The 27,709-nt window shown below is 43.3% G+C and overlaps 1 protein-coding gene across 4 annotated transcripts in view; it reads left to right on the forward strand.

Moving 5' to 3' along the window:
• Jph1 (junctophilin 1) overlaps positions 1 to 27,709 on the forward strand; it is an 85,778-nt gene that overhangs the window by 44,650 nt on the left and 13,419 nt on the right. For all 4 annotated transcript variants that reach the window (XM_051158588.1, XM_051158607.1, XM_051158598.1 and 1 more), the window contains exon 3: positions 18,509 to 18,627. In XM_051158588.1, the coding sequence (XP_051014545.1) occupies positions 18,509 to 18,627 (119 nt within the window). The remainder of the gene's footprint in view (positions 1 to 18,508; positions 18,628 to 27,709) is intronic.

Here is a 27,709-nt window from a genome sequence, read left to right on the forward strand (position 1 = left end):
CTCTACCACTGAGCTGTATCCCAGCTTGATTTTAAAGTTATTCAGCAAAACCGAGTAGAAACTTGACTTTCAGCAGGAAGATTCTCATAACCCAATCAGTCCAAGGAAACAGTGCCAAGGTAAACAGGCAGAAACCCTGGTACCAGCTTAAGTGCCTCTAGCCCTGCAGAGGAATATGGTGGTGTGCCTCAGCTGGCTTTTCATCCATTGCCCGGCAAATGGGCATGGCAGCGCCGTCTGTGAGTTACTTCTGAAAGGCTAGCTTATCTTCTGATTTCTCAGGATGGAGTCCAAAGTCTGAATTTGAGGCTAACATAGACTGTGAACCTGAAGAACGGTGCTACATACAAGTTTATATTTTCTTTAACTTTTAATTATATAAGGGCATTTCCAAAGTGTTGTCCTCTGTGAAACAATGGTATAACTCCCCACCTCCTGCCTGGCACAGAACTGTAGTCAGAGTGTATGTGAAGGGACAGAGGCAGGGGACGAGGCTAGACACCATCTCCTCAAGGCTCAAGTACTTGAGAGAGCTGGCTTTGCCTGTGCTGCAGTGTCCTTGAAGGTACTCACAATGGATATAGTATATTTCACGAAATCCATATTTGGAACTGGGTCCTTGGAAACTTATTTTGCTGATGTTCCAGCCACTCAGCCTGGAGCCAGTGGGTCTTCACTTTCCGTTTCCTTATTGCCCATGTTTCTCTGTTTACTCTGGGGAGCAGTTGGTGACTGGCCTGTGGGTCCCTGTTGCAGCTCATCTTTCAGAAGACTTCCATGGCTCCCATTTGAGGGGCAAATGCCTGCAGAGCCAGCCATGGAAGTGGAGATGGTTTGCTGGGGAGGGCAATGAGATACAGGGCCTCACAATTGGCTTTACAGCCAAAGCACAATTGGATTATGTCAAAAGGGAAAAGGTGCCATGTGCATTAGCTGTTTCTTCACAGCGCCGGCCAATTTAAATATAGCCTACTACCACAACTTGTCCAGAGCTAAAATAGCTCAGAACAAGTGGCAAGTTGCAGAGGAGGAGGCTCTATGCCAGGAGGTGGCAAAGGAATGGGAAAACAGGCTTTTGAGCTAGATTGCAGAGTTCGAAAGCAGCAGGGTGGGGCACCTTAGGATCCTGCTGCTGGTAAGCACTTTGGATCCATGCTCAGACACCCAGAAGGCCGTGTGTGTCCAAAGCTGAGCAGAAAAGGGTTGTATTGTTTTGAAAATAAGATCTCATGAGTGAATTCCAGTTTAATGATTTCACATCAGAAGTCAGGGGCCGCACCACTCCAATTAGGTTTCCAGGCAGGGGAGACATTTTTACCCATGAATTGAATTACATAGAAATACCCTGTGTAACTCTTCAGTCGCCAAGTGTGCATGTGTTGCACTTATATACAGACAGACAAAATGCTGAAACACAAAATAAAATGTCTAAATCTATTAAATAAAAAAACATATAAATATTTAAATTCCGGGTCCAGAAAGATGACTTAGCAGGAAAGGGCACTTGATAGCAATTCTGACAAGCTGAGTTCAGCTTCCAGAACCCACATTTTGGGTGCCCCCCATACGTGTACAAATAAATAAAAAAATAAAAATTCAGAGTTTGAGAAGCAAAGCATTTTATTGGGTAGGAATATGCTAAATCTCTGGAAAAGCTCTTTTAGCAAGTAAGTTGCTTGCAAGAGGAGTTTGTGTTATTAAAATGTATCACTTAGTGTCTAGAAACTCAGGCCATGGCAGAGGCACCCATCTCAGACCAGTCTCCAACCTTAGTCATTGAGTTCTGCAGTACAGGGCCACTCCTGACTGCTCTTATTGTGCCATCTGAGAAAATCAGAGTGCAGAAAAGTCATCCTTGCAGTCAACTGTTGCCAGCAGTGACCATCTGCCAGCGAGAAACTCAAGAGAAGAACTTCAGATGGGGCGGGGCATAAGACTGGTGTGTGCAATGCGAGAACCCCGTCTCGGCCATAGATTCACTTCCTGTGACCTCAGTCACCTCTGACAATCTCAGTTCAAATGTATTACATGGAAGACTCCAGCTGTCAGCATTCCGCGAGTCACTAACAAGTTTATTATGGTGCTTTTTTATGATTGTTTCAACTAACTCTTAAATTATTGTAACTATGCCTAACTTACGAGTTAAACATCACCCCTGATTTGTACACTAGAAAACATAACGCATAGGATTGGGTCCTAACAGTAGTCCTAGACAGACACTGAAATCTGGGCAGATCAGAAAGGAAAATGAATGTGATTTGAAATTAGGCCAAATTACCCAAGCACTCCAAGCAGCAAATACTATGAAAGCACACGCAGGTATATTTTCAGATTATTCCTTATGTCAAGATCTTGTTTGAGGTCGAAAATATCAGTAGCTCGTCATGAGTATGTAAAAAGCGTGAGGTGAGGCTAGACAGGGTGATTATTTTGGGAAACACCGGTTCAGAAGCACCCGTGTTCCACAGAAGATGAGAACTGCAGCCACTCCTGGTGGCATTAAGAGTTCCTAAGAGTGTAGGGTGTGTGTAGTGGCCAGCTCCCTGTCTCCTGCCACTGGTCTCATACAAAGACACTTCTTCCTTGCTCTGTGGCTCGCCTGCTACTCCCAGAGCTCCTGCTCCTCCTCGGAGAAAGCAGGAGTCCCCTGGAGGGATTCACACCTCTCCCTCTAGGCACGGGGGTCCTCTCCAGTCAGGCCTCCTCCAGACTTCATAGGCATGTGATTGCTACTCCTTTCTCCTTGATGGCCCATTTCTTTACAGGGCAACTGGTCAACCCCAGAGGATTTCACATGAAATGTGTTCATACCATAATAAAGCATAGATGAAGTCAATTCTTCCACCACAAACAAACATTGCAGTGTTTTGGGTACAAAATTATAAACGGTTTTTACAGTTCTCAACAGGGCCTTCAAAAAGCTGTCACGGGTGCAGAGTTCTGTACTTTTTAAGTACACATATATTTTTTTTGCTTATGCCTCAGATAGGACAGAACTGATTGGTAAGGCGAGGGCACATCCTTTTGTCACCAAGGTTGCTTTATTTCAGAAGCATAGACTATTGCCAGTACTTGTGGCTGACTACAACTTAGTACGATGAGAAACTCTAACATGACTACGTTAGAGAACAGAGAAACCACGATAACTGGATGCCCTAGAGCAAACGAGAGACCTGCCTGAGAAAAGCACTCAGATAGCAAGTGAAACTGCAGGACCTTGACACTGGGTAACTCTTCCTGCCTCTCCACGGTCCAGTCTTGACTTTTACCACTATTGTAGGGTAACAAACATCAGGTTCTGAATCCTTACCTCAATGGAAATAGAACGGTCTGTTCCCTTTTGCTCTTGAGCATAGCATCCTCCTATACCTCTAATTCTCTTGAGCATTATGGGGGACTATGGTTGACTCTCATACTAATGGCGTTTAATTCTGTTTATGTCAGTCCACCTCTCACTATGGCATAGAATCCAAGAATTGCAGCTTTCATATCCCTCATTGGCTGTACCAAAGGGTCCACCTGTACCTGCTGACGGGCCATAGTACCAGTCAGTCCCCGTGAAGACACAGAAAAGTGAAATCTTGCCATCATTTTCATCACCATCTGTAAGAGATAGCATGCATTTTTATTTTGATGTCCATGTATTCACCTTCAAAACTACCTTTGCCCCCACATTATAACCAAATGTGATTTTTATTTAAAAGATTAACGAGCAAACCAGTTGCCTTTGTTCATGTATTCATTTCCACCTCTTTGTTTTCTCCCTCATTATTTTGGGACAGACTTTTGGTTTTACCTGTTGACTGTCAGGATAAAGATTGTCCTTAGGGTAAAAAAAAATCACAGATGATGAAAGCAAGTAGACAAAACATAGTTGTTGATTTCCAAGCGAAAAGGCAGACAATGGTCTGCTAATACTTCCTTTAAAAATTGAAGACGTTATGACTAATTTGGTGACTTGGGGACAGCAACTGTAAGTTGACTGAATCTATATAGCATTTTAAACACCACCTGAAAAAAGTGTCCCATGCTGAAAACCAGACCCATCCTGCCATCTTCATAGAGATGTTTCCAAGCTGTAATATTTCCTTTAAAATTTCTCTAAAGATAGGTGAAGAAAACTTAACAATTTGCCATAAATCTATTAAAGATTGATCAGGGACGAGGGCAGTAACAGATTGGAAGAGAAAGTTTGAATATAAGATGTTATGGGAACAAAAATCTTAAAGCAGAAAGAAAAGATGCATAGCTGAGAGGAAGGTGAAATAAATAGAGTTTGTTGAGATAATATGGAAATCTGTTTCACAGCATACTCACTAGCCTTCCTTCTTAAGGTTAAGAGATCTAGGCTTAACCGGTTCCTCAGACTGGGTTGCTGGGTGCACTTTTCATTACATTTATTTTGGAGGAGGCTGCATCTCTCCTTCTACCACGTGGTCCCGGGGATTGGACCCCACAGGCAGCAGTCTTGGTGACCACCCACTAAGCAATTCCACTGGGCCTAGCTGGGTGAATGAATGTGTGTTTTAGCCATTCTGAGGCTCAGATCCCAACACAAGGAAAAGTAATTGCCTGGTTGCTGGGGCAGGGCCACAGGACGCTCAGATGTCCTTCCAAATTCCAAGTGTGTTTCTAAGTATGTTTTGAGCATTGTTTCAAAACCAGAGTCAATATATTATCTGAATAACACCATCATGGTTTTTTTGTTTGTTTGTTTGTTTAATTTTTTTATTAATTTGTTCTTGTTACATCTCAGTGTTTATCCCATCCCTTGTATCCTCCCATTCTTCCCTCCCTCCCATTTTCCCATTATTCCCCTCCCCTATGACTGTTCCTGAGGGGGATTACCTCCCCCTGTATATGCTCATAGGGTATCAAGTCTCTTCTTGGCAACCTGCTGTCCTTCCTCTGAGTGCCACCAGGTCTCCCCCTCCAGGGGACATGGTCAAATGTGAGGCACCAGAGTATGTGAGAAAGTCATATCCCACTCTCCACTCAACTGTAATTTTTTTCTTAATTTATTCTTTTAACATCTCAATGGTTATCCCATCCTTTGTATCCTCCCATTCTTCCCTCCCTCCCATTTTCCCCTTATTCTCCTCCCCTATGACTGTTCCTGAGGGGGATTACCTCCCCCTGTATATGCTCATAGGGTATCAAGTCTCTTCTTGGCAACCTGCTGTCCTTCCTCTGAGTGCTACCAGGTCTCCCCCTCTAGGGGACATGGTCAAATGTGAGGCACCAGAGTATGTGAGAAAGTCATATCCCACTCTCCACTCAACTGTAATTTTTTTTATTAATTTATTCTTTTTACATCTCAATGGTTATCCCATCCTTTGTATCCTCTCATTCTTCCCTCCCTCCCATTTTCCCCTTATTCTCCTCCCCTATGACTGTTCCTGAGGGGGATTACCTCCCCCTGTATATGCTCATAGGGTATCAAGTCTCTTCTTGGCAACCTGCTGTCCTTCCTCTGAGTGCCACCAGTTCTCCCCCTCCAGGGGACATGGTCAAATGTGAGGCATCAGAGTACGTGAGAAAGTCATATCCCAAGGGGCATGTCCCATGAAAGCCTTCACTTACCAGGAAACTGGGACAGAGGGGAGGACATCCTATTGGGACTCTAGATGAGAGAAGCATGGGAGAATAGCAAAGTACAAGGATCCAGAGGGTCCTAGAAACCTACAAGTAGAACATTATGATAGGCAGATTTGGGCCCAGGGGTCCCGCTCAAACTAAGGCACCATCCAAGGACAATACAGGCAGTAAACTTTAAACCCCTACCCAGATCTAGCCAATGGACAGAACATTCTCCACAGCTGAGTGGAGAGTGGGGTATGACTTCCATCATGTTGTTTTATTGTTTCCCATCATGCCTGTTGCATCAAAAGGCTGGAGTTTTAAAGCAAATCTTGTCAAAGACTTCTTGGTTAAACTGCTGAATGGTCCCTTTTCACAGAGCAGGTGTGAAATAGAAGTAACAGAATTACAGTGCCTACCAGAAAACGTAAAGAGAAAAAAAAAACACGTTCGTTCCTGAGAGAACAGCCATACCCCTCATGGTTGGAAACTTCACACATACTTAAACTCTGCAACTACAAAACACATGCCTTGAAAGCACAGAGAGCTTAAAATGCAAATTAAAGTACTTATGTAACTAATTCCAGTGGCTTATGTTCCCATCTCAGTGAAACCAAGCAAACTGGGAAAGTGACCCCTTGGAATTTTTAGAGAGCCATTTCAGATAGGAAATAGGGAATGAAATAATAGGAAATGGATATTTTATTAGCTATGACAATGTCTGAACTGTGGGTTCAAAGAGATGTTCTCAGTCATTTTTTTTTTCATTTTTAAGGAGTTAAGGAGGGTTGATTAGCCTTTTTTTTTCTGCATCTGTGTGTTCAAATGGAGGCCATAAACAGAGTTGGATATATTATTAAAAGGTTTGTGTTCATTATGTTGTTGTTGTTGTTGTTGTTATTGTGAGGGTGAGACAATCTCGCTGGCCTGCCTGGCCCATAACTCACTGTGTAGACCAGGCAGCCTCAAGTTAATCAAGATCTGCCTGCCTTTATCTCCTGGGTGATGGGTATTTTTATTATTTTTAAGTGAGGAGGGGTATGAGAGAGAGAATGTAAGTGTGTGCACATGCAAATGCTCATTGTATCCTCGAAAGCCAGAGGCCTTGGTTCCTCCTAGAGCTGTATTATAGGCAGTTTTGAGCTACCTGATGTGAATGATGGGAATTGAACTCAGGACTTCTGAAAGGGCAGCAACTCTATTATTATTGTTGTTGTTATTTTTATTATTATTAATTTATTCACTTTATATCCCAGTAATATTCCCCTTCCTCCCTTCCCAGTTCCACCTTCCCTACCTCTTTGCCCATCTCCCCTCCCTTATTCCTCAGAAAAGGGGAGCCCCCCACCCACCCACCTACCCCAGCTCATCAAGTCTCTTCAGGACTGAGTTCATCCTCTTCCCCTGTGGTCTGGCAAGGCAGTCCTGCCAGGGGCAAATGATCAAAACACAGGCAACCGAGTCCATGTCAGAGGCAGCTCCTACTCCCTTACTAGGGGACCCACATGAAGCCTGCATGTCAGGGGTTGGCTCTCAGAACAAGGATGTTTGCTCAACTATGTTGATATCAAGTGTTCCTAATTAATAAGCCATCTCTCCAGACCCCAGATAGATTCTTGATCAATCTTCACCTTATAGATTAAGGAAGACTCTTTCATTTGAACCCAGGGTTTACTAATTTGGCTAGTCTGCCTAGATAGACTCACCGACCCCACCAGCCCAACCCACATCTGAAGCCAGAGTTACATACAGATGAACCCACTACTGCTAGCATTTACACAAGTGCTGGGGGTACCAACTCTGCTCTTCATGCCCTTTACTCTACCCACCAAGTCATTTCCCAACCAATTAGTATTTTAATGTATAAATATTTACAAAATGCCCTCCTTTGAGCACTGCAGAGTATGCATGTAGAAGCATTATGGGAATAAGTAGGGACTAGGTCAGTTGTGAACCCATCACTTGACCAGTTTGTTGTTGAGTAAACACCTCAGCTACCAGCCTATGTTACAGGCCTAAATAGTCTTAAATTGCCATCATTCTTAGCCATACTTTAACTTGTACCCACAGTGGGCCATCAGCAAAGGATGAGGAACAGATCACTGACATAGAAGTACAAACAGTGTTGACATTTTGAGTTCTCAGCTGTTACCTAAGTTCTGAAGGCTGCCAGGTTCTTTACCAGGGTTAGCTAGATGACTCTAAAGTGCCAGCGAGAAATTGTCTTAATGATTCTGTGCGGTTCGATTTTATAGAATATGCATTCTCTTTTTAAAATAATTTAGTCCATCTGTTTTTTAAAAGCTCACTAGGCCGACAATTTGAAATTGAACTTAAAACATAAAGCCTTCAGCTAAGTGCGGTGGCACACTCCTGTAATTCCAGCACTCGAGGAGGCAGTGGTAGGCAGATCTCTGTGAGTTTGAGACCAGCCACTTCTACAAAGCAAGCCAAGGACAGCCAAGGCTGTACAGAGAAATGCTTTCCCAAAAAACAAAAATAAAGACAACAAGCCTTCAAAAGAAAGTCTCATTCAGAACAAGACAATTTCTACAAAGTACACCACAGGAAAGCATAAGGCACTATGTTGTGATCAAGTGAAAAATCAACCATGACCTGTCGGCGTTTATGTGCCTAGAGGCTGCTGTTGGCTGTGGGCAGGTTCTCCTGCCCAGGACTCTCCGGTGAGAACACCCTGTTCCATATTCTCTTTGCCACATGTCCATCTCTGCCTTCTCTGCATCTCTCAGAGAAGACAAGCCTTGCTTGAGATGAAAAATCCCATTTACTTGAAATGGTTCCTGTGGACTTGCTCAGTGATGTTGGCATTTTATAAAGTGCTGGTTCTAAATCTTCACCTCTTTAAGCACCCTCAGTTCTCCTGACTGTTCCTTCACATCTGCAGAATGCAATAATGAGTTCTCACATGTCTAGGTACACTGGATTAATTTTGAGACTTCAGCTAGCTCAATCCTGGTTCCACTGCAACTCTGAGATAATATTGCTCACCTGTCGAAACAGGTGAGGAAATAGAGGCATCACTAACGTGAGATAAACTGATAGACTAAGTCTAGTTCCAAAGCCCATGACCTTAGAGCCCTTAAAAAGAACTTAGAAAGGGTTGGATCAACCTAGCACTAGTTTTTCCTGCATCTTTGCACCTCTTCTGGGACATGACTCCGCTGGTCATCTCGAAGTTTCTTCGTTTTTCTCCCGTTCATTAAACATCTTCCTGCCTACCTTCCAGCAGCTCTCATTTTATAAAATGTGAATAAACCATTTTTCCCCTTGACCCAGCTAATTCCTCTGATTACCATCCAAATTTTCTCCCTTCCTCTCCGGGTCAAAAGTCTCCAGTATGTGGCCCACATCTGCTTCCTCTACTTCCTCTGCCCAGCTCCTCAGCAGTTCCCATCCATCCGTCCTCAGCAGCAGCTGCCCTCCTAGAAGGGTCTTATCAAGCCCAGCTGCCTATCCTTGGCCCGCCCTCTTCCCAGCACATGCCAGGATTGACAGACCATCCCTCCCTAAAAGTCTTTCACACTTGCACCAGAGCATGCACGCTAATCAGTCAGTCACTCAGGCTGAGAAAGTACAGCTGCCCCCAGACAACAGACAGATATGCCTCTGGCCAGCTAATTCATGAACGATGTACAGGGTTTACCGAGGACCCTGAAGGGCTCCCTTGGGAAGTTACCACCTAACTATATGCATCCACCTGCCACTTACACTATTCTTTACTCAGCCAAGTCTCTAGGTCCCTAGGCTCAGCCCTTAGCTTTTTGATTAACTTTTTGTTGGGTTCAGCCTCTCCTATAATTTCATGGCCCTGTACTTGTAACTGTAAATGCCTGTGTCATGTAAACATCTGCTTGTCTTAAGCATAGCTTGTCGTCACCTTCAACCAATAGTAGAGCCTGCGCAACGTCTCTCTGGAGTGAAGTCATGTGTCTGGATACCTAATTACACATCTCAGGGTTATCAAGGATGTTTCTCGCCTCACCCGTTTGTCCATTCCACTTATATTTTTGAATTCAGTCTCTGCCAGGATTCCTGTTAAAAATCTAGCTAAATGGGCGTGTCTCAAAGCTCTGATATAGCTCTTCCTAAACTGTCTACTAATGATCCCTTCCCACAGGAGGTGTTTGCCTCTTCAGAATTTTAGCCATGGCTGGGATGAGCTCAGTGACTTCTCAACTAAGAGCAAAACCTTCTTGGGTTCTCCTCTTCACTTTTCTGGACCCATTGGAGTCTTTGTAGATACTTCCCCAACCACTGATTTTCTTTTTAATAATAAACTATTTTTAACAAAACCTTATGTAGTATAGCATCCAATAGCATTTCAGTCACATTGTCATAAAACCAGTTCCCACAAGTTTTTCCGTGTTGAAAAATTAAAACACTACCCTGATGCACCTTTCCCCATTAGCTCTTCCTCCCTCCAGCTCCTGGTAGCCACCTTTCTATTTCTTTCTACAAACTCATCTACTGTATCCACCTAATGTAAAACTTGTCTCTTTGTGACTTATTCCATCTGGTTTAAGATCCTCAAGGTTTGCTCATACAGTAATACATACACATATTTTTTCATAAAAGCTTAACACTATGTTTATATTATTTATGGCTTTTTAAATTCACAGGTGGCTTTCTATTAAAAGGATGCTCTGCTCTTGAATCTAATAACAAAAAACAAAAATTCTTGAGACCCTGCTTTCAGTGGGGCATATCCCTGAAAGTAGACCTGGTGTATCATATAAAATAAATGCGTAGTGAATTAGCATGAGATGGGATGTCTTATTTTGGTTTTGATTGGCATTTTTCCCTATGTTTACTTATTCTAAGTATCTTAATGTGTTTTTGCTGGCCATTTGTACATTTTTTGAGAAATGATTAATCATGTCCTTTTTCTATTTTTATATTTTCTTTTGTTGATTTGCAGGAATGCTTTACATAGTCTATATATGAGCATCAGTTTTTGATTTGCTATAGTTTCCTTCGTCTAACAGAGTACAGATACTCAGTGTTCAAAGACATGTTTTATTCTTAATGACAGTGTTTTGTTTTGTTTTGTTTTGACTTGAATGGCCCTCACTTAAAGGAATTTTCTTCAAAAACAAATTTAAGAATAAAATATCCTAATTTCTTGTATTGGATTTTTAGGGATAAATATTAGGTAAACAGCACAAAATAAATTTTAAGTGAACCAGGCACGGTAAAGAATTATGGTAACCCAGCATTTGATTGTGAGTGGAAGGCCAACTTAGGCTATATAAGCAAGGCACTAAATAAATAAATAAATAAATAGCTTAGTGGTAAGGCACTGGCCTGGCATATACAGGCCCCTGGGTTCAGTCTGTAGCAACAAAAAACAAAGATTTAACATGGTCCAGAGAAGGATTAGGGAGGTGCTTTTGACCTAGCTATCAAAAACTAGCCTGTGATGGTGCTGCTGCCATGGCTCAGCAGGTAACCATGCTGGCTGCCTAGCTACACAGTCAGAGTTTCAGCCCTGGTATGAACATGGCAGGAGGATAGAAACAACTCCTCCCAGGTGCCCTCTGCATCTACAGGGATAGCATGACATGTGTTCACCCACATTCACAGAAGAAAACAAGCAAATAAAAACAAAAGTATTAGCCTTTCACCCCCATTAAGTCCTTAAGCAAATATTAGGAAATTAAGTTTTTAAAGTACTTAATACTGAGGACTTATTTAGTAAGATTTAAAGTGTTCTAGATAGAGGGGAAAAAAAAGAATCCTACAAACAAAGACTGAATGGTAGACTCTGAGGTCCCCAAATCATTACATCTGTCCTCAGGGCAGCAGCACGCTGTGGGGCCAAAGTTAAAAACCTTAGTAAGAACAGCAGATTATTGATCGAGGAATTGGCTGCTTTGAATAAACATCCTGCCAGTTTCCAGAAAGTGTCTGCAGGGCATTGTGACAAGTCACAAGCCTACAAGCTTTCCTGGCATGGGGAGGCCAGTTTGAGCCCTGTAACTACAGAAGGTACCTGTGTGTGTGTGTGGCCTGAGAAATTTCCTGGTAGCTTTAACAAAAAGAGAAACAGCAGATTATGTTGTTTGGATTGTATGACAGGAGGAAGCAAACCAGTTCATGATCGGAGACCGAATTGTTCCTGCCACTAAACAATAAAAGTATTATGTCCCCTGCTCTTCATAAAAATGACAATGAAAACATAATGAACAGGTGTGTAAACATTTTTCAGATGAATCTTGGTTCCTTTTTCCCCTTGACTAGAAGCCAGGGCTATGATACTAGTTACTGTAGTGTGTATGTAGGTCTTTGCTAAGAATGTGGTTTCACTTGTGATCTCATTGACAAGGATCACCCGAGGCTCTGAGCAGATTTGGCCTAATTGTTGACTCTAAATGCTTTCAGAGCCTGATTAACACATTCTGCAAAGGTTTAGGCTCTGGAAGGATCAAATAGCAATATCACTAGCAATATCATGCCCCTTCATGGCCATGTTGTCTCTGAATAGCCCCATGTCATGCCCTTTCATGTCATTGTTATACATAAATAGCTTGCTATTACTTTCAGATGAAAGGAAGTTGTTAGCTTCAGCACAGGAACATGTGATTAATGAGTCACTGTTAATATTACTTGTTTAAAATAAGAGCCTAAGAACGCAGTCCTGGATTTACTACCCTAGGTCTTGTTCTGTTTTATTTGCTTGTTTTTATGGGATTTTATGTGGGAGAACACTAACATTCAAGAACCTCTGCCAAGGTGGAAGATGCCTAAGGTGTGCTCTTCTGAACCAGGTTTGCCAAGCGTAGAACAGCTGCAGAGTCTTACACATTCCAGATTGAAATCCTCATTTCATTGGCTGTGTCAGTCAGAGTGTATAGGAGAGCTGGTGATGCTCCTCCAAGGAAGCACACGCTAAATCTTGCTGGGCTAGTCTTCTCAGAGGACCAAATCAAGAGTGAAGCATGCCTCTCTTACTCGGTGCCAGGGCCTAAGAATCAAGACTCCCATTTTACCTGGGTCTACAGATCCAGTCGCTTTTTGTAACTACCCACAGTATCCTTGCTCTGCAGACTGATTTCTTCTTTTACAGGACTGCAACCGTCTGCATGAGATAATTAGTTTTCTCAAATCTAGGTCTCACATAAATGAATAATGTCGCAGTCCAAAAGAAAGGCTATCGGGTCTTTTTTTGTGTATGCATTTGATTACCCATATTGTGTAAACCAAAAGAAATAATTACTTGTAATCACTGGACATTTTTGAGAGAACCGGAAGAGAATTAAAATTTGCTGTGGGTTTTGGTAGCAGAGAGGTAGAGGATCTGGCTCTGCCAAAGCAGTACCCCAAGGGAAGTGAGCACCCCAAGGGAAGTGAGCACCCCAAGGGAGGTGAACGCCCCAAGGGAGGTGAGCACCCCAAGGGAGGCGAGCACTCTTGGCTCTAGCATCTGGCAGAATGGTGCGGTCCTGAGCCTTGGCTTCCACCAGCCAGTTTGCTCCCATTTTTTTTAAAATTGCCTGAATAATAATTTTGTTTAGATATTTGGATGTCATAGCAAACCCCAAGGACAGACCCTGAACCTATTAGATGGTGGCCTCGGCCATCAAATTTTAAGTCAGCCCATAAACTAGCCATGACTTAATATATAAGAAAAAATTTAAAAGTTGCATATTTTCAAAGCACTTTGTTGTTGGGAAGAAAGTGAATAAAATGTAGAAGTAGGAACTCGGTAAGCCCCAAAGGTAGTTTCACCTTTAAAAAAAAAAATCATGTTTGAATTCTCATCGGCTCTGTCCATGAAAGTCTGAGTGGGGTAGATGTCTATGAGTCCTGTGTGTGCCTTACAGGATTGTACACTGAACAGTGTCCTAGGGAACAGTGGTTGAATGAGCTTTTTGTGGAAGGATTGTGAAATGTAAGGAACATTCTTGAATTAATTTTTTTTAAGTTCAAGAAAATTGAGAAAACTAGATTATTTATTTCAGAGTAAAGTGACTTTCGACCATATGAAGTATCTCAGTCTTTAAAGGAAAACAACTCGTGTTGCTGATTAGAAATGTGTAATTACTTTGACTATAAATAAGGCATAATATCCAGAGGTCCCGGCTACTTGTGTGGTTGTATCCAAGAGAGAGGCAAGCCAGCTGCTGAGGATTGCTCTTCTTGTTCTTCTCACTAAACCCATTCAGCCTAAAGTTAAAGCCTAGTATACTTACAAAAGTTAAGTCCTAGCCAGTCAGTGGCTGCTGCCTTGTGGATAGGCATGACATAACAGTTACTTTTAATTACATCATCAGGGAAAATATGTGATGATGACATGTTGAAACTGAAACTGTGAGGAGCCAAAGACTTTATTTATATATATATCAGGAGGTCTCAAGAAGTAAAAGGGGAGGGGGAGCTAGAGAGATGGTTTAGCAGTTAAGAGCATTGACTGCTCTTCCAGAGGACCTGGGTTCAATTCCCAGCACCCACGTGGCAGCTCACAACTGTCTATAACTCTAGTTCCCAGGGATCTGACACCCTCCCACAGACATGCATGCAGGCAAAACACCAAGGAACATAAAAATAAATATTTTTTTAAAAAAAGAAATAAAAATGGTATTGAGCAATGTGTGTGTGTGTGTGTGTGTGTGTGTGTGTGTGTGTGTGTGTGTGTGTGTGTGTGAATACACGTGCACACGTGCAGCTTCAGCTAATTTCCTCAGACTAAGTGTTCGGACCCTTACCCCAGGAACAGTGGAAGGTCTGAGCAGCCATTTGTAGGTTTGGAATTAGGCCTGAGATTTAAATAAATGGCTTACACGTGAGCCAGAACAACCCCCAAAGTCTAGCCATGCCAGTGACCTTGACCCCGTGAAGCTGGTGGGAACATGATACAGAGGACATTCCTTTCTCCATTTCTCACAGTCGGAAAGCAGTGGAAGCTCTCAAGCAGCACCTCTGGGTGCAGGTGTGGATGTGGTCTGGCTCATCTGGCCAGCTGTGAGCTGTCCCAACTACCGCTGTAGCTGGCTTAGGTAGAGCCAGTCTGTCTGGACCTTCAGGAATGAGCAAGTGAAAAAGTAAATTTCATTAAGAGTGGTGAATGAGGCTTCACTGAGTCTGGGCTCCCAAAATGTGTTTACAGGAAGGGTAAGCTGTACTGTCTACTCCCCAGTTTGATGGATTATACAGCGGGATAGAGATAATAGTTCCACTTTATTTTGGCTGACAGACATGTGTTGCAGTTGAATCAAAATATGTTGTTTAATTTTGTAGGTTTATTGGAGCACTAGGAACCACATTATAAGGCCGCATGTCTGTACTCTTACAGCTTCATTAATTATGGTACCTAGACATAATTAGGCTCTAGCTAAGAATAGCAAATAAACTGGAAAATCATTCTAAGAAGGAAAAAAAAAAGTCGAGAAGCTGAAAGAATGTGAACAGGAGCTGTGCCTTGATTCTTGGGCTCAACCCCGCCTCCCTCAAATCACCGAGGATGGTGTCTTATGAGATCACTGCAGCCAGGCACTTAGGAATATGTTCTCTTAAACTCTTGCTTTTATTTTCACTTCAAATTATAATGATCCAGCATGGTGGCACACGCCTGTAGTCCCAGCACTCAGGAAGGCAGAGGCAAGTGGGTCTCTATGAGTTCAAGGCCAGCCTGGTTTACAAAGTGAGTCCAGGACAGCCAAGGCTACACAGAGAACCCCTGCCTCAAAAAAAAAAAAAAAAAGAAAAAGAAAAACAACCACAAACAAAAAATATTTGTAATGTTCCATAGACAGGAACAATCAGAAACATCCCATATAACACAAAAATAACTGTTTGGATACGTAGAAAATGATCCATTCATTTTTAATACTTTGATGTTTTATAATTTCCCTCCATCCCTTTCCTTCTCCTGGTTCATACCATGTACCCACTTCGTTCTCAAATTAATGGCACTTTCTCTTTATTGTTATATGGATGGATGGATGGAGATAAAATGCACACACATACATAGTTTTCCTATGTATACATAGGGAATACGACTTTCTGAGTCTGTACATTGCTATGCTTGTAATTGATTCTTTTTGTCGAAGCAGTTTTTAGGTTGACCAAAAACAACAGTGTTAGTGTTCTCATGCACATCTTTGCCCCACCTTGGTCCTACATGCAGCTTCCTTGCCTGGCATCTTGGGTAGATTTGATAAAATTGATGAAGTAGTGTTGATGCATCTGCACTGATGTCCGTTGTTCACATTAGTGCCCACCGTTGAGCATATAAAGTTACTGCTCATCCTAGGACCCACCGTGATGATGTATATTCTACAAACTTTGACACATGTGACATCTATCAGTGTCCGTGTGGAGTTGTTCCCCACCCCAGATATGTCTCTGTTCCCCCTCCTTACTGAACCCTTGGCAGCCATGCTTTCTTTACCATTTCTGTAGTTTTATGGCTCACTAATGTTTTATTGAAAATAGGTTTTTCATACAATATATTCTTCAGGTCACTTATTTTTAAGCGGCAGCCCAGCTATCCCTGTGGAATCATCATTCATTTATGCATAAGTTAGGCTCTCAGTAAATACTGTGTGCCAGGTGGTTCATTTCCTAGGTTTGCAGCAGAGGATAGGAGGTAAAATATCCTAGTCTTTGCAAAGCTTACATATCTCTAGGCCCAGTGAGGTTCTAGATGGGAGTGAGATGAGACCATGAGGCCCCAGGATAAAAGGGGATGGTTGGAGAAAGTTGAGAATAGAACCTCTTAGTCCGACCCTGCCTTCCCGTTTTAATTCTAGTGCTTTAGCCTTGACAACCAGAGTTTCCTGGTCATGTCTAGCTGCCATTTGGGTCTTCCCAAAAGACTCGAAGCATAGTGCCATTTCCTGAGCCACCCTCCCTTATTGTCTGAGATTAGTGGGTGCATTGCTTTCAGATTTGCATTAAGTTTTTACTACTAGTATCCATAGTCCTGCCTGGTGCTGATAAGCATGATAAAATGCCCACAAAGGCATAAAAGTAGGTATGCATGCTAGCCATTTAAACACTAACTGAACAATTTTTTTTAAGTTTGGGAAATGGACACACACACACACAACCCAATTCATATATTCATTCTGTGTCTGTCTGTCTGTCTGTCTGTCTGTCTGTCTGTCTGTCTCTCTCTCTCTCTCTCTCTCTCTCTCTCTCTCTCTCTCTCTCTCTCTCTCTCTCTCTCTCTCTCTCTCATCACATATCTGTATGCCTTTGTGTAACATACCATGTATGGAGATGAGAGCACATATCGCAGGAGGTAGTCCTCTTGCTCTACGTGGGACTCCGGGAAATCTAACTCCTACTGTCAGCTTTGGAAGCAAGTGCTGAGCTATCTGTCTGTGTAAAGCTCAATTCTTGTATGTGTGTGCACTTGTCTGTGCATACTGGTGAACGTGTGTTCAGTTGTGCTTCCACATGTGAAGGCAAGCGGGCGGTCTTCTCTGTTGTTCCTTGGGTGCTGCCCACCTCATTTTAAAAGTTGAAAATAGCTTTTCATGCGGGATATTCTGATCATGGTTTCCCTCTTCCATGTCTTCTCAGATCATCCTGACCTCGCTATCCATTCAACTCCATGCCTTGTCTCTCTCTCTCTCTCTCTCTCTCTCTCTCTCTCTCTCTCTCTCTCTCTCTCTCTCTCTCATTAGAAAGAAGGCAAATAGGCACACACACGCACCCACGCACCCACGCACCCACACCCACAAGAAATAGACACACCCCTCACTTTTGAGACAGGGTCTCTCACTGGACTAGAACTCCAGGCTGTTGCCAGGTGAGCCCCGAGAATCTGCTTCTTTTTCCACCTCCCTAGCAGTAGGGTTACAAGTGTGCACCAATGTTCTTGGCTTTTCTTTCCTTTATTAATGTGCACTGTGGGGGGAGTGAACTCAGATCTTCATGCTTCGGGACAAGCACATTACCCACTGAGCTATCATCCCAGCCCAGGAAGTCCGATACTTCTCCCTTCTAGAAGGTGGGGGTTTTTTAATGTATGTGGATGGACAAGGGAGGAGATAGAGGGCCAAAGCATTCATTCCATCCTTGCCAGCTTGGCGTCACTGGCTCTTTTCTGTTTCATTCAAGATCCATGCTTTAAAAAAAAAAATCAGGCAAACAGAAGGCCAGTGAGATGGCTTAGCAGGGCAACCCCCTGATCTGAGTTTAATCTTCAGAACACACACTTTGGAATGAGAATCAGTTCCCAAAAATTGTCCTCTGACCTCTGCACACCCCTAGTGGCCCTCACACATACACACAACAAATAGCTTGGAATTCAAATTAATCAGTTAAGTGGTTAGCCCTCCTGAGGACAGGTGAGAACCTGCGGTGTCTGCCTTTACCCAGCAACTCATCCAGTGGCATTATGCTGGTGACCAGAAATGACCACCGCAGTGGCATTCACACTGGTAATCGGCCAGCACAGATGCCACAGCTGGGATACTCACACATGGGAATCAGCCAGCACTGGTGCTATCAGTTCTGCTCATTTCTTCCACTGGAGCAGCCTTTCCTTAGTCAGAGTCTTACTCAGTTCTACAATGGAATTTGGGTGGAGAACACGGCTAATTCTCATGGTCAAATCCATCATTGATTGTATTTTGGAGTTGGGGGAGTGCGATGCAGAATCAGCAGAGGGGTTGGTCCACTCTTGAGTTCTGACAACCAGACACAGTGCCCAACCGTAGAGACCTTATTCCTGACTTTCTTTTCCCGTGGAAGAAGGACTAGGCTGATTCACACAAGTAGTTTCATCTGTGTGGTAGCTGTTGCTGAGGTCTGAGTAATAGGACACAAAAAGTTGCTACTGCAGGTGTCGGGCCATGACCTTAATTAACATCTCTCTCCCTGCATCAGAATTTGCTTGCCTGTGGGTAATTGCTACAATGCTTTCTCTGCTGACTAGCCTTTTATACCCATGTAGGACTGCACATGCCAGAGCGAAAGCTGATGCTGCTGACCAGGCTGCGCTGGCTGCCCGCCAGGAGTGCGACATTGCGAGGGCTGTGGCCAGAGAGCTGTCGCCAGATTTCTACCAACCAGGTAAATCTCTTTTCCTCTCTGAGCTGGGAGGAGTTGGAGCAGGGGCTTTTCCTTTTCTTTGCTTCGTTTACCTATGTAGTAATTGAAGAGTTCATCCATGAGCAGGATGTCTACTTTATTCCTGCCTCCCCCTAGCTCCTCCTGCGTCTCCCTCCCAAATTCTGACCTCTGTGGTTACTACTGTTGTACATGTATAAAGATGTGTTGCATTGATGCATGTGTGTGTGTGTGTGTGTGTGTGTGTGTGTGTGACTTTCTGGGTCTATTTGCCTTTGCTCGTGTGTCCAGGGCTGACCACTTAGGACTGGGCAACCTATATGAGAGCTCATCCATGGAGGAAACTGGTTCTTCCCACTCAATGGTCACTGACCTCCTGTAGCCCTTCCTGTAGGTGTGGGACCATGTCGAGTTTCCCCCGTTCCTGTTAGCATGTCAGTGGGTGTTGGCACCGTGATGGTCTTGCTCAGACAGCCATGTTGTAGGGAGTTGGTGGATGCATTCCCCTTGTCGTGTGTAGTTGCTGCTATCTAACAGCCTGTGCCTCTGGCTTTTCCAACCTTTCTGCACTCTCTCTTGAGATGTATTTTTCTCTGAGCATTATGTTTCAGGGTTGCACTGCAGTTGTACCAGTTGTGTGTATGCGCCCCTCCTCCCCACCCCCTACAAGTTGTTTATTCTCTACATTTCGGCCAGTTGTACATCTCCATAATAGTCTCCACCTGTTGCTTCTTTGATGAAGAGTGAGAGCTACTCTGACCTTTGGGTAGACGGATAAGTATTTAGAATGTAGCTAGACACTATACTGGTTTAGTCAAGTACTAGTAACACATTCTCTTATAGGGCTCATGGCCTCACCAGCTATAAATCTAGTTGCATAGTACCCAACATTAATTCTTTCCTGTGGCGTGAAACTTAAGTCCACTTAGATAGCTATTGGTTACAAGCTAAGATGAAAAATGCCACTATTGCGCCTTTGTGTATTTCTTCCCAGTTCACTCAATGTTCTGGTTCATAGACTTTACTACTAGGTCTTCATTCTCCACACTCACGTACAGAGTGGTTGCCCCAGCTCGCAGTCCCATCAGCAGTGAATGAGGGTTCCCCTTTTCTGGCGTCCCCTCCAGCACTCGTTGTCCGCTCCTTTTCTTTTTAAAAATATTTTGTTGTAGGCTGGGCCATAGTGGCGCACACCTTAAATCCCAGCACTCAGGAGGCAGAGGCAGGTAAATCTCTGTGAGTTCGAGGCCCGTCTGGTCTACAGTTTGAGTTCTAGGACAGCCGAGGCTACACAGAGAAACTCTATCTTGAAAAAAAACAAGTGTGTGTGTGTGTGTGTGTGTGTGTGTGTGTGTGTGTGTGTGTGTGTATGTATGTTATTATTTTAAAGTGTATTTATGTGGTGGGGCAGGGCATGATATGTGCACATGAATGCAGGTTGCCTGAGAAGGCCAGGCGTATATCTACCTTAAGCTGGCATTATAGTCATCTGTGGTCCACCCCACATGGATGCTGGAAACTGAACTTAGGTTCCTCTACTAGAGCTGTATGAACACTTCCTTTTTAACTTCTTGTCAATGCGTTGTTTCACATCGTGCACCCTAATCCCTCTCATCTCCTTATCCCTTCATATCTGCCCTCTGCTCTTGCAGCCTCTCCCCCAAAGAAATTTTTAAAAAGCATTACATTAAAACAGAAAAGATCTCATTATGGAGGCTGTGTGTGTCACAGTGTGTCCCACGGCATACCCTTTACTCACAAATATTCGTTGCAATAAGCCATTGATCTGGTTTGAGGCTTCTGGCTTCTGCTATGCTATCAATACTGGATCCTCACTGAGACTCTTCTCAGATATCCTGTTGTTGCCCTGTGTCATGGAGATCCTGCAGCTTTGAATCTACAAAACCAGTCCCTTCACATGGTCCAGAGGTTCATAGATGAGGCAAATGTTGGAGTGGGTCAACTCAAAGCCCTGGATCTGGGCGTGGGTGGTAGCTAAGCTGGTCAGTCTACCCACTCGCCCACAGCCACCACCAACGTAAACTCTCCAGCACTGCCCTGGCTAACTCACCCAATGCAGGCAAGCAGGCCAGCTCTCCTGCTCGTAGGACCCCGGGGCTCAATCTCCCACCTGCCACAAGTGGCAAGAGGCAAGGAGGTGAGGAGAACATCTCTCCCGAGCCCATACCACCTTATTGCAGATGAGTGGCGGGGCCAGCACTCCAGTATTCACACCCTCGGAGCCAGCTTACCCATGCCTCGCTACCAGGGCCAGCTGCACCACGTTTTTAACTGATAAACCATCTCTCCTGCACCACAAATATGTTTTAACATTTTAAATTTTATTTTAATATATTTTCATTTAAATAAAATTATATCACTTTCCCTCCTACCCCTCCCATTCTCTCTGTCTCTGTGTCTCTCTGTCTCTCTCTCTGTCTCTGTCTCTCTCTGTCTCTCTCTGTCTCTGTCTCTCTCTCTCTCTCTCTCTCTCTCTCTCTCTCTCTCTCTCTCTCTCTCACACACACACACACACACACACACACACACACACACACATTTCGATTATATCTGTCATGGTCTCCATTTTCTATGCAGAGATGCTTCTTTGACAAGGAGTAGTAGCTACCCTTACCCAGGAAAAGTCGCTTATACACAAAGAGTTCAGTTGTTTTCTTGATTTTAGCCATTCTGACTGGGTAAGATGAAATCTCAAATTAATTTCGATTTGCATCCCCCTAGTTGCTAAGGATGTTGAGCATGTTTTGAGATTCTTTTGGCCATTTTTAGTTTTTCTCTAATAACTCTCTGTTCAGATCTATGGCCCATATTTTAACTGAGTTGTTTGTTTTCTGGATGTGTTGTTTGAGTTCTTTATATATTCTGGATATTAATGGATCAGATGTATAGTTGACAAAACTCTGCCACTTTATGGGCCTTTTTACTGCCTTGATTGTTTCCTTTGCTATACAGAAGCTTTTTAGTTTTATGAGGTCACATTTGTCAATTGTTAGCCTTAATCCCTGAACAAATGAAGTCCTATTTAGAAAGTCCTCCTACACCTGTGTCTAGTGGATGCAGCCTGTGTTTTGTTCTGGCAGCTTCAATGTTTCAGCTTTCACATTGAGACCTTTGGATGTGTTTGGAGTTGATTTTTCTGCAAGGTGACAGATGAGCCTAAACGCATTCTTCTACATTTAGACACAGTGATTTCCCCACCACCATTTTTTAATATGTTGCTTTTGACGGTTGGTTGGTTGGTTGGTTGGATGTTTTACTTGGTTTGGTTTGTTTTTTTTTTTCATGCCATCGTCAAATATCAGATGACTCTAGTTATGTGCTCAAGTTTGGGTCTTCTGTTCTGTTCCACTGCTCTATGTTCTGCTTTTTATGGCCATGCTGCGTTTACTACCATAGCTCTGTAAGATATCTTGAAATCTGGAATAATAATTTTAGCATTGTTCTTTCTTGTTCTAGATTGCTTTAGTGATAAGAGGTCTTTTGTTCTGTATAAATTTTAGGATTTTTTTTTTCTATTCCTGTGAAGAATGTAGGGATTTTGGCTGGAGTCCATTGAATCTGTAAATTGCGTTTGATACAAAACCTTTTCACAATATTAATTGTACCAATATGAATTGTAGCAAGTCTTCCTATTTTTCAGTGTTTCTTATTTCAGAGCTTTACTGCCTCCATTAGGCTTTTTTTTTTCCTTGCAAACAAAACTGCCCCCATGATTGTCCCCTCAGTGTCTTTGATGGTGGTGTATAATTTTTTTAAGTTGATTCTGTAGCCTGCCATTGTGCTGAAATTACTGATAATCTCTAGATATCTGGTGTGATTTTTGGAATGTCTATGTATAATTATAACTTGTAAGCAGGGTTAATTTAATTTTTTTTCTTCCTATTTGTATCCGTTTGATTTGCTTCTCTTACTTTATTGCTTCTGCTGGTGTTCCAGGCACTGCATTTAATTCTGTCCTTTCTCTGTTTATTTGGATAACCTGTCAGTAAAAGTGGGATTTTGAAATCACTTAGAGTTAGTTTGTATCATCTTTAATTGCAGAGGCTCATAATGCCTTCTTTGTTAATTGTTTCTGAAGTAGAATATGGTGTCCTTCCTTCTTTATCCCTCCTAGTTTTCATTTGAAATCTGTTTGTCAGATGTGATGTTCGTGACAGCTGCTTGCTTCCTGGTGCCTTTTGCTTGGGATACTTCTGCTCATCCTTTCCTGGCTTCAGAGCTAAGTTTCTTGTAGACAGCAGACAGGTGGGTTTTGGCTCTTAATCCATTCAGCTGACCTGTGTCTTTCAATTGGTCACTGAGGATATTAATATTTAACGTGTGTTGATTGAAGCCATTTTGCTTGTTTGCTGTATGTGTTTGTGTTCTTAGTCTTATCTTGCATTTATTTTATATTTCGGTAGTTATTAGTTCATTTCTTTTCTTTCTTTAGCCTCTTGCTACACTCACTTCCCTCCTCAGTCTGAAATACTGACTCTGAGTGTTCTCCATGTGACTGCTTTGGTGGTATGGGTTATTTCAGTCTGTTCATATCATGGACATTTGTTTTTCTCCCTCAGTTATGCTTGATAGTTTTGCTTGGTATAGGAGTCTAGGTTAGCATCCATGGTCTTTTAAAACTTAGAATAACTGCTCTGTGCTCAGTTTCCATCAAGAAACTAGCAATTGTTCTGAGGGGATCATTCCTGTATATTTGACTTGTTTCTCTTTTGCAGCCTTCGGTGGTCATCCTTTGTTCTATGCATCCAGTGCTTTGGCCATGATAATGCTGTGCAGAGTTTTTCTGATCCTGTCAAGGTGGTGTTTTGTATGTTTCTTATATCTAACTGGGCTTGCCTTTCCTTGACTTGGGAGTGTTCTCCTGCATGATTGTGTTGAAAATCTGGTCTATATGCCACTAACCTTTATCTTCCCCTCTATCTATGCCTATAATTAGAAACTTTGGCCTTCTCAGTGTCCCACAGTTTCGGCATGTTCCTTTCATGTGTTTTTTTTTTTTTTTTTCATATTTCTTGTTTGTTTGTTCTAGATCTTCTACTCTGTCTTCACAGCCCAGTATGTCTTCCTTTTGATCCATTCTTTTGAAAGGCTTTCTCTCCACGTTTTTGAATTGGGCTAATGAGGTTTTCAATTCTATCTTCATTTCAACTTGTCTTCTCTTCAATATTTCTGTTTCTTCCCTGAATTCAGTTTTTAAATCCTGCATTGTCTTCATTGTTTCATTTGGCCACATGCTTGTGTTATCTTGGACTTCATTCAAAAATTTACTGTTACTCCCATTAAGTTCGTTGAGCTGTGTGTGTATTAAAATTTGTATTATTTGATGGCGTTTAAGATTGTTCTCTTAAGTTCTATGTCTTGGGCTAATCTGTATAATTCCCATTGGCGGACATATCTAACACACCAGTGGATTTGAGGGCAGATAATCCTGTGTTGGTCTTTCATGTTGTTTGTAGTTTTACAATGTGATCTGGGCATTTGGCCTTTTGAAGTGATGTATCATACCAAGCTGTTCAGGCTGTGCTGCTAAAGCAAGGCCTGTGGGTTGGGGATGGTGCAGGTTGGCCAGGTTCCAGAGACTTAACAGGACTGATTCTTGAACAGATGTGTAACACAGGCCTGGAGGCTGGATGCGGTGCAGGCAGACTAGTGTCTGGGGGACTCAACAGGCTGGACCAGCTCACAGGATGTGTGACTGGGGCCAAGCCTGGGGGTTGAAATGTCTCAGGTGGGCGTGATCAGAAAGGGCCAGCACACAGTGTGTACAGTCTGGCCTAAATCTGGGAATTGTAGAGGGTGCAGGCAGGCTAGGGTTCAGAGAGCTCATCGAACTGGACCTGAGGACAGGATGTGGAACCCAAGCGAGACGTAGAGGTTCAATATAAGTTCAGACAACTGGAGAGGAAGAAGAGGAAAGGAGAGTGCAGGTGGCTTGCCTCCAGATGCCAACATAGTACTCAGTACAGTATGTGTGGCCACAGGGTCCCAGCAATACTACAGAATAAGTGGGAAAAGACAGGAGGATCCCTAGGTCTTGCTGGCCAGCTAGTCAAGCTAAATTAGTATGTTCCAGGTTCAGTGAGAGACCCTGTCTCAAAAAAAAAGGGGGGGTGGGGGTCAGGAGGGTGGGATGGGGTATAAAGATCGGTTGAGGAAGACACCAGAATATTATGTCTCTAGCCTCACTCATGAGCACAGATGCCCATGTACACACACCCCTATGCCTGACAGAGAGAAGGGGACAGTGAGGAGTGTGGGAGAGGAGAAGAAAGACAGTAAAGCACCAGGCCGTACAATACTGTTCTAGAGAGGTGCCCCACTGGGTTGCTGAGACACAAGGCCTTGGCAGAGTGACTTCTCCAGGAGGGATAAGATGGGTATCTTCCTTTACATGTATCTGACTTAATACATTTACATTTTACCAGGAAATGGGTATGTTGCCTTTTGCATATTTGGAAGTGACCTACAATGAGTGAGCTCCCTTTCACTGGTATCTAAGTACCATGGCGGATTAGCCACTCCAGGGTGTGAAACCCACAGGAAGAGGTCAGCAAGTAGCGGGAGTTTTGTCCTGTGCTTCCCAGCCGTGCCGCCATCTGGAGAAGCTACGCAGTCAGGTGACTGTGGCCCTGAACACTTTGCAAGCAAACAAACTTACCATTGTTGTCTGCAGATGCTAATTCTTGGCTCTGCAGTTAGCTCTGCTGCAGAGCAGAATCCCTCTGGACTTCTGCTAGGTGTTACCAAAGAGGTAAATGATCCTGAAGGCCCATCTCACTTTCCTAGACTGAATAGTTTTTTCAAAAGGCCTTTTTATGGTGGAAAAGCATTTGAGGGAAAAGAAATATTGTGGGAAAATGTAATTCCACACTTCCTTAGCTCAAAGAGATTCATATAAGCAAGTTGGTCATCAGTAATGAATACATCCTAGTCGCATGAGATGACAGTGAGCCTCTTTGAGACCAGAGCTAAAGGGAAAGGTGCAGTCCCCTTTGACCCGCAGCCAACACTTCCTTCAGCAGCTGTATAGAGAACCTGTTCTGCGTGGCTGTTATGGATCTTCTCGAGGGAACATAACTGATGCTTTCCAAGGTGATCAAATCAGATAGGCATTTGCAAAAAGACTTTCAGCACCACTTCTAAGCCGCTCATTGAACTCACACACCTCAGATGCACACATCGCCATTGTTTGGAAGAGGCATGTGCTGCGGCCCTTGGAAGAACAGTGTCTGGTTGCTTACACTTCAAAAATTTCCATGTTCAAATTACCTACTTTTAGGAGCTGGTAGTATTTTCATCATTGTTAGATGATGCCTTAGTTCAGAAATCTACTATTATATTAAATCAATTAAAATTGCAAGATTAAAAACAGGCTGGTGTAGGGGTATATTAAGTTCCTAAAGGACTAAGTTTCAACCACCAAAGCCGCATACGCACGGAGAAGCCTAAATTGGCATCAGCGTGAAAGAATAGTGACTTTTCCCACTGAGCACTTGGGAATACCTTTGCCTCCTGAAGGCTTAACTTGAAAGTGACCTATAATATTGCAGAGATGACCCAAGAGATCCTCAGTGGCAGTGCAATTTTAAGGAGACCCTTGCAGCATGAAAACGCCTGAAGAATCAGACAGCGCCGTAAGTGTAGAAGGAAAGTGAGTCACGGAGGCAAACGCTGGCACCGTCCGTCTACACCCTAGCTACAAACACCTGGGCCACAGCTTGAGCTGTTGTAGTAGTGTTGACGAGGATATTTTTGTTTATGGGGCAGAAGGCAGGGAACTATACAGCCAGGAGATAGGTATATACTCCACGGGTGTCATTGTCCTGACCAGGGAACTGGACATGTCAAGCTAGCTCATCCTGATGTCATTACATGGTGGATTCATCTCATATCCTCTTCCTGATTTCCCAATGACCAGAAAGTCAGGAAGCTCTGCCCTCAGGAATGACACTTAGGGGGGTGGTATCCATAAAAGTTGGGCAGATCGTGTGACCTTCACATTGCTCACCATAGACAAATAAGTTGGCCTTGCAGTCTGGCCTATCAGTCTCGTGGGTTTCATGAAGAGGAGTCTGTTCCAAGCACTTGGTGTGCTAATAATTCAAGTTGCTAAGCCAAGAGGACCAGGCTACAGCTTTTGAGAAGAGATGAGAGAATGAGGGTGATTGAGATGCCATGTGCACGGCTCATCATCCCACTGTTTGAGTTTGCTTTCTGTCATGGTTTTTGATTGGATGTAGGCGACTGCAGTGTGCGTGTGTGTGTGGTGTGTGTGTGTGTGTGTGTGTGTGTGTCTGTGTGTCTGTGTGTCTGTGTGTCTGTGTGTGTGTGTGTGTGTCTGTGTGTGTGTGTGGGGTGTGTGTGTGTGTGTGTGTGTGTCTGTGTGTGTGTGTCTGTGTCTGTGTCTGTGTGTCTAGAGGCTAGAAATTAGTGTCAGGTGCGTCCCACAATCACCCTCCACTTGAATTTTTGAAACAGGGTCTCTTGCTGAACCTGGAACTAACAAAGTTGGTAAGACTAGCCAGCTGGCAGGCAAGCTCCAGGGATCCACCTGTCTCTCTTCCCTCCCTGTGCTAGGATCACAGGCATAAACTACCACTCCCAGCTTCTGATATCAGTGCTACAGATACATATTCAGTTTTTCATATGTGTGTGGCAAGCACTTCCCTGAGTCAACTCCCAAACTGCTTCCATCGGTGCCCTTATCTCATTTTTAACCCCAAGTCATATTAAGTAAGGCATAGATTTTTTTTCCCATTTATCAGTGAGTTTGGTAATGAGTTAAATACATTGAAACACTAAGCCAAGTGGTGGTGGTGGTGGGGATATGTGCCTTTAATCCCAGCAGAAGGATTCAGTCTCAGAGAGGCAGAGGTAAGAGGCTAGTTCTAGGCCAGTTCATGTGAGTTTGAAGCCAGCCTAGTCTATAGAGTGAGTTTCAGGAAAGCCCAAGCTACACAGAGAAACCCTGTCTTGGAAAAAAAGATAGATAGATAGGTAGATAGATAGATAGATAGAAAGAAAGAAACACTGCCTTGGAGTGTGGTAAATTTCTCTCTTTGAG

This window comes from Acomys russatus, chromosome 2 (genome assembly GCF_903995435.1).
Source record: "Acomys russatus chromosome 2, mAcoRus1.1, whole genome shotgun sequence".
Classification (NCBI taxonomy): Eukaryota; Metazoa; Chordata; class Mammalia; order Rodentia; family Muridae; genus Acomys; species Acomys russatus.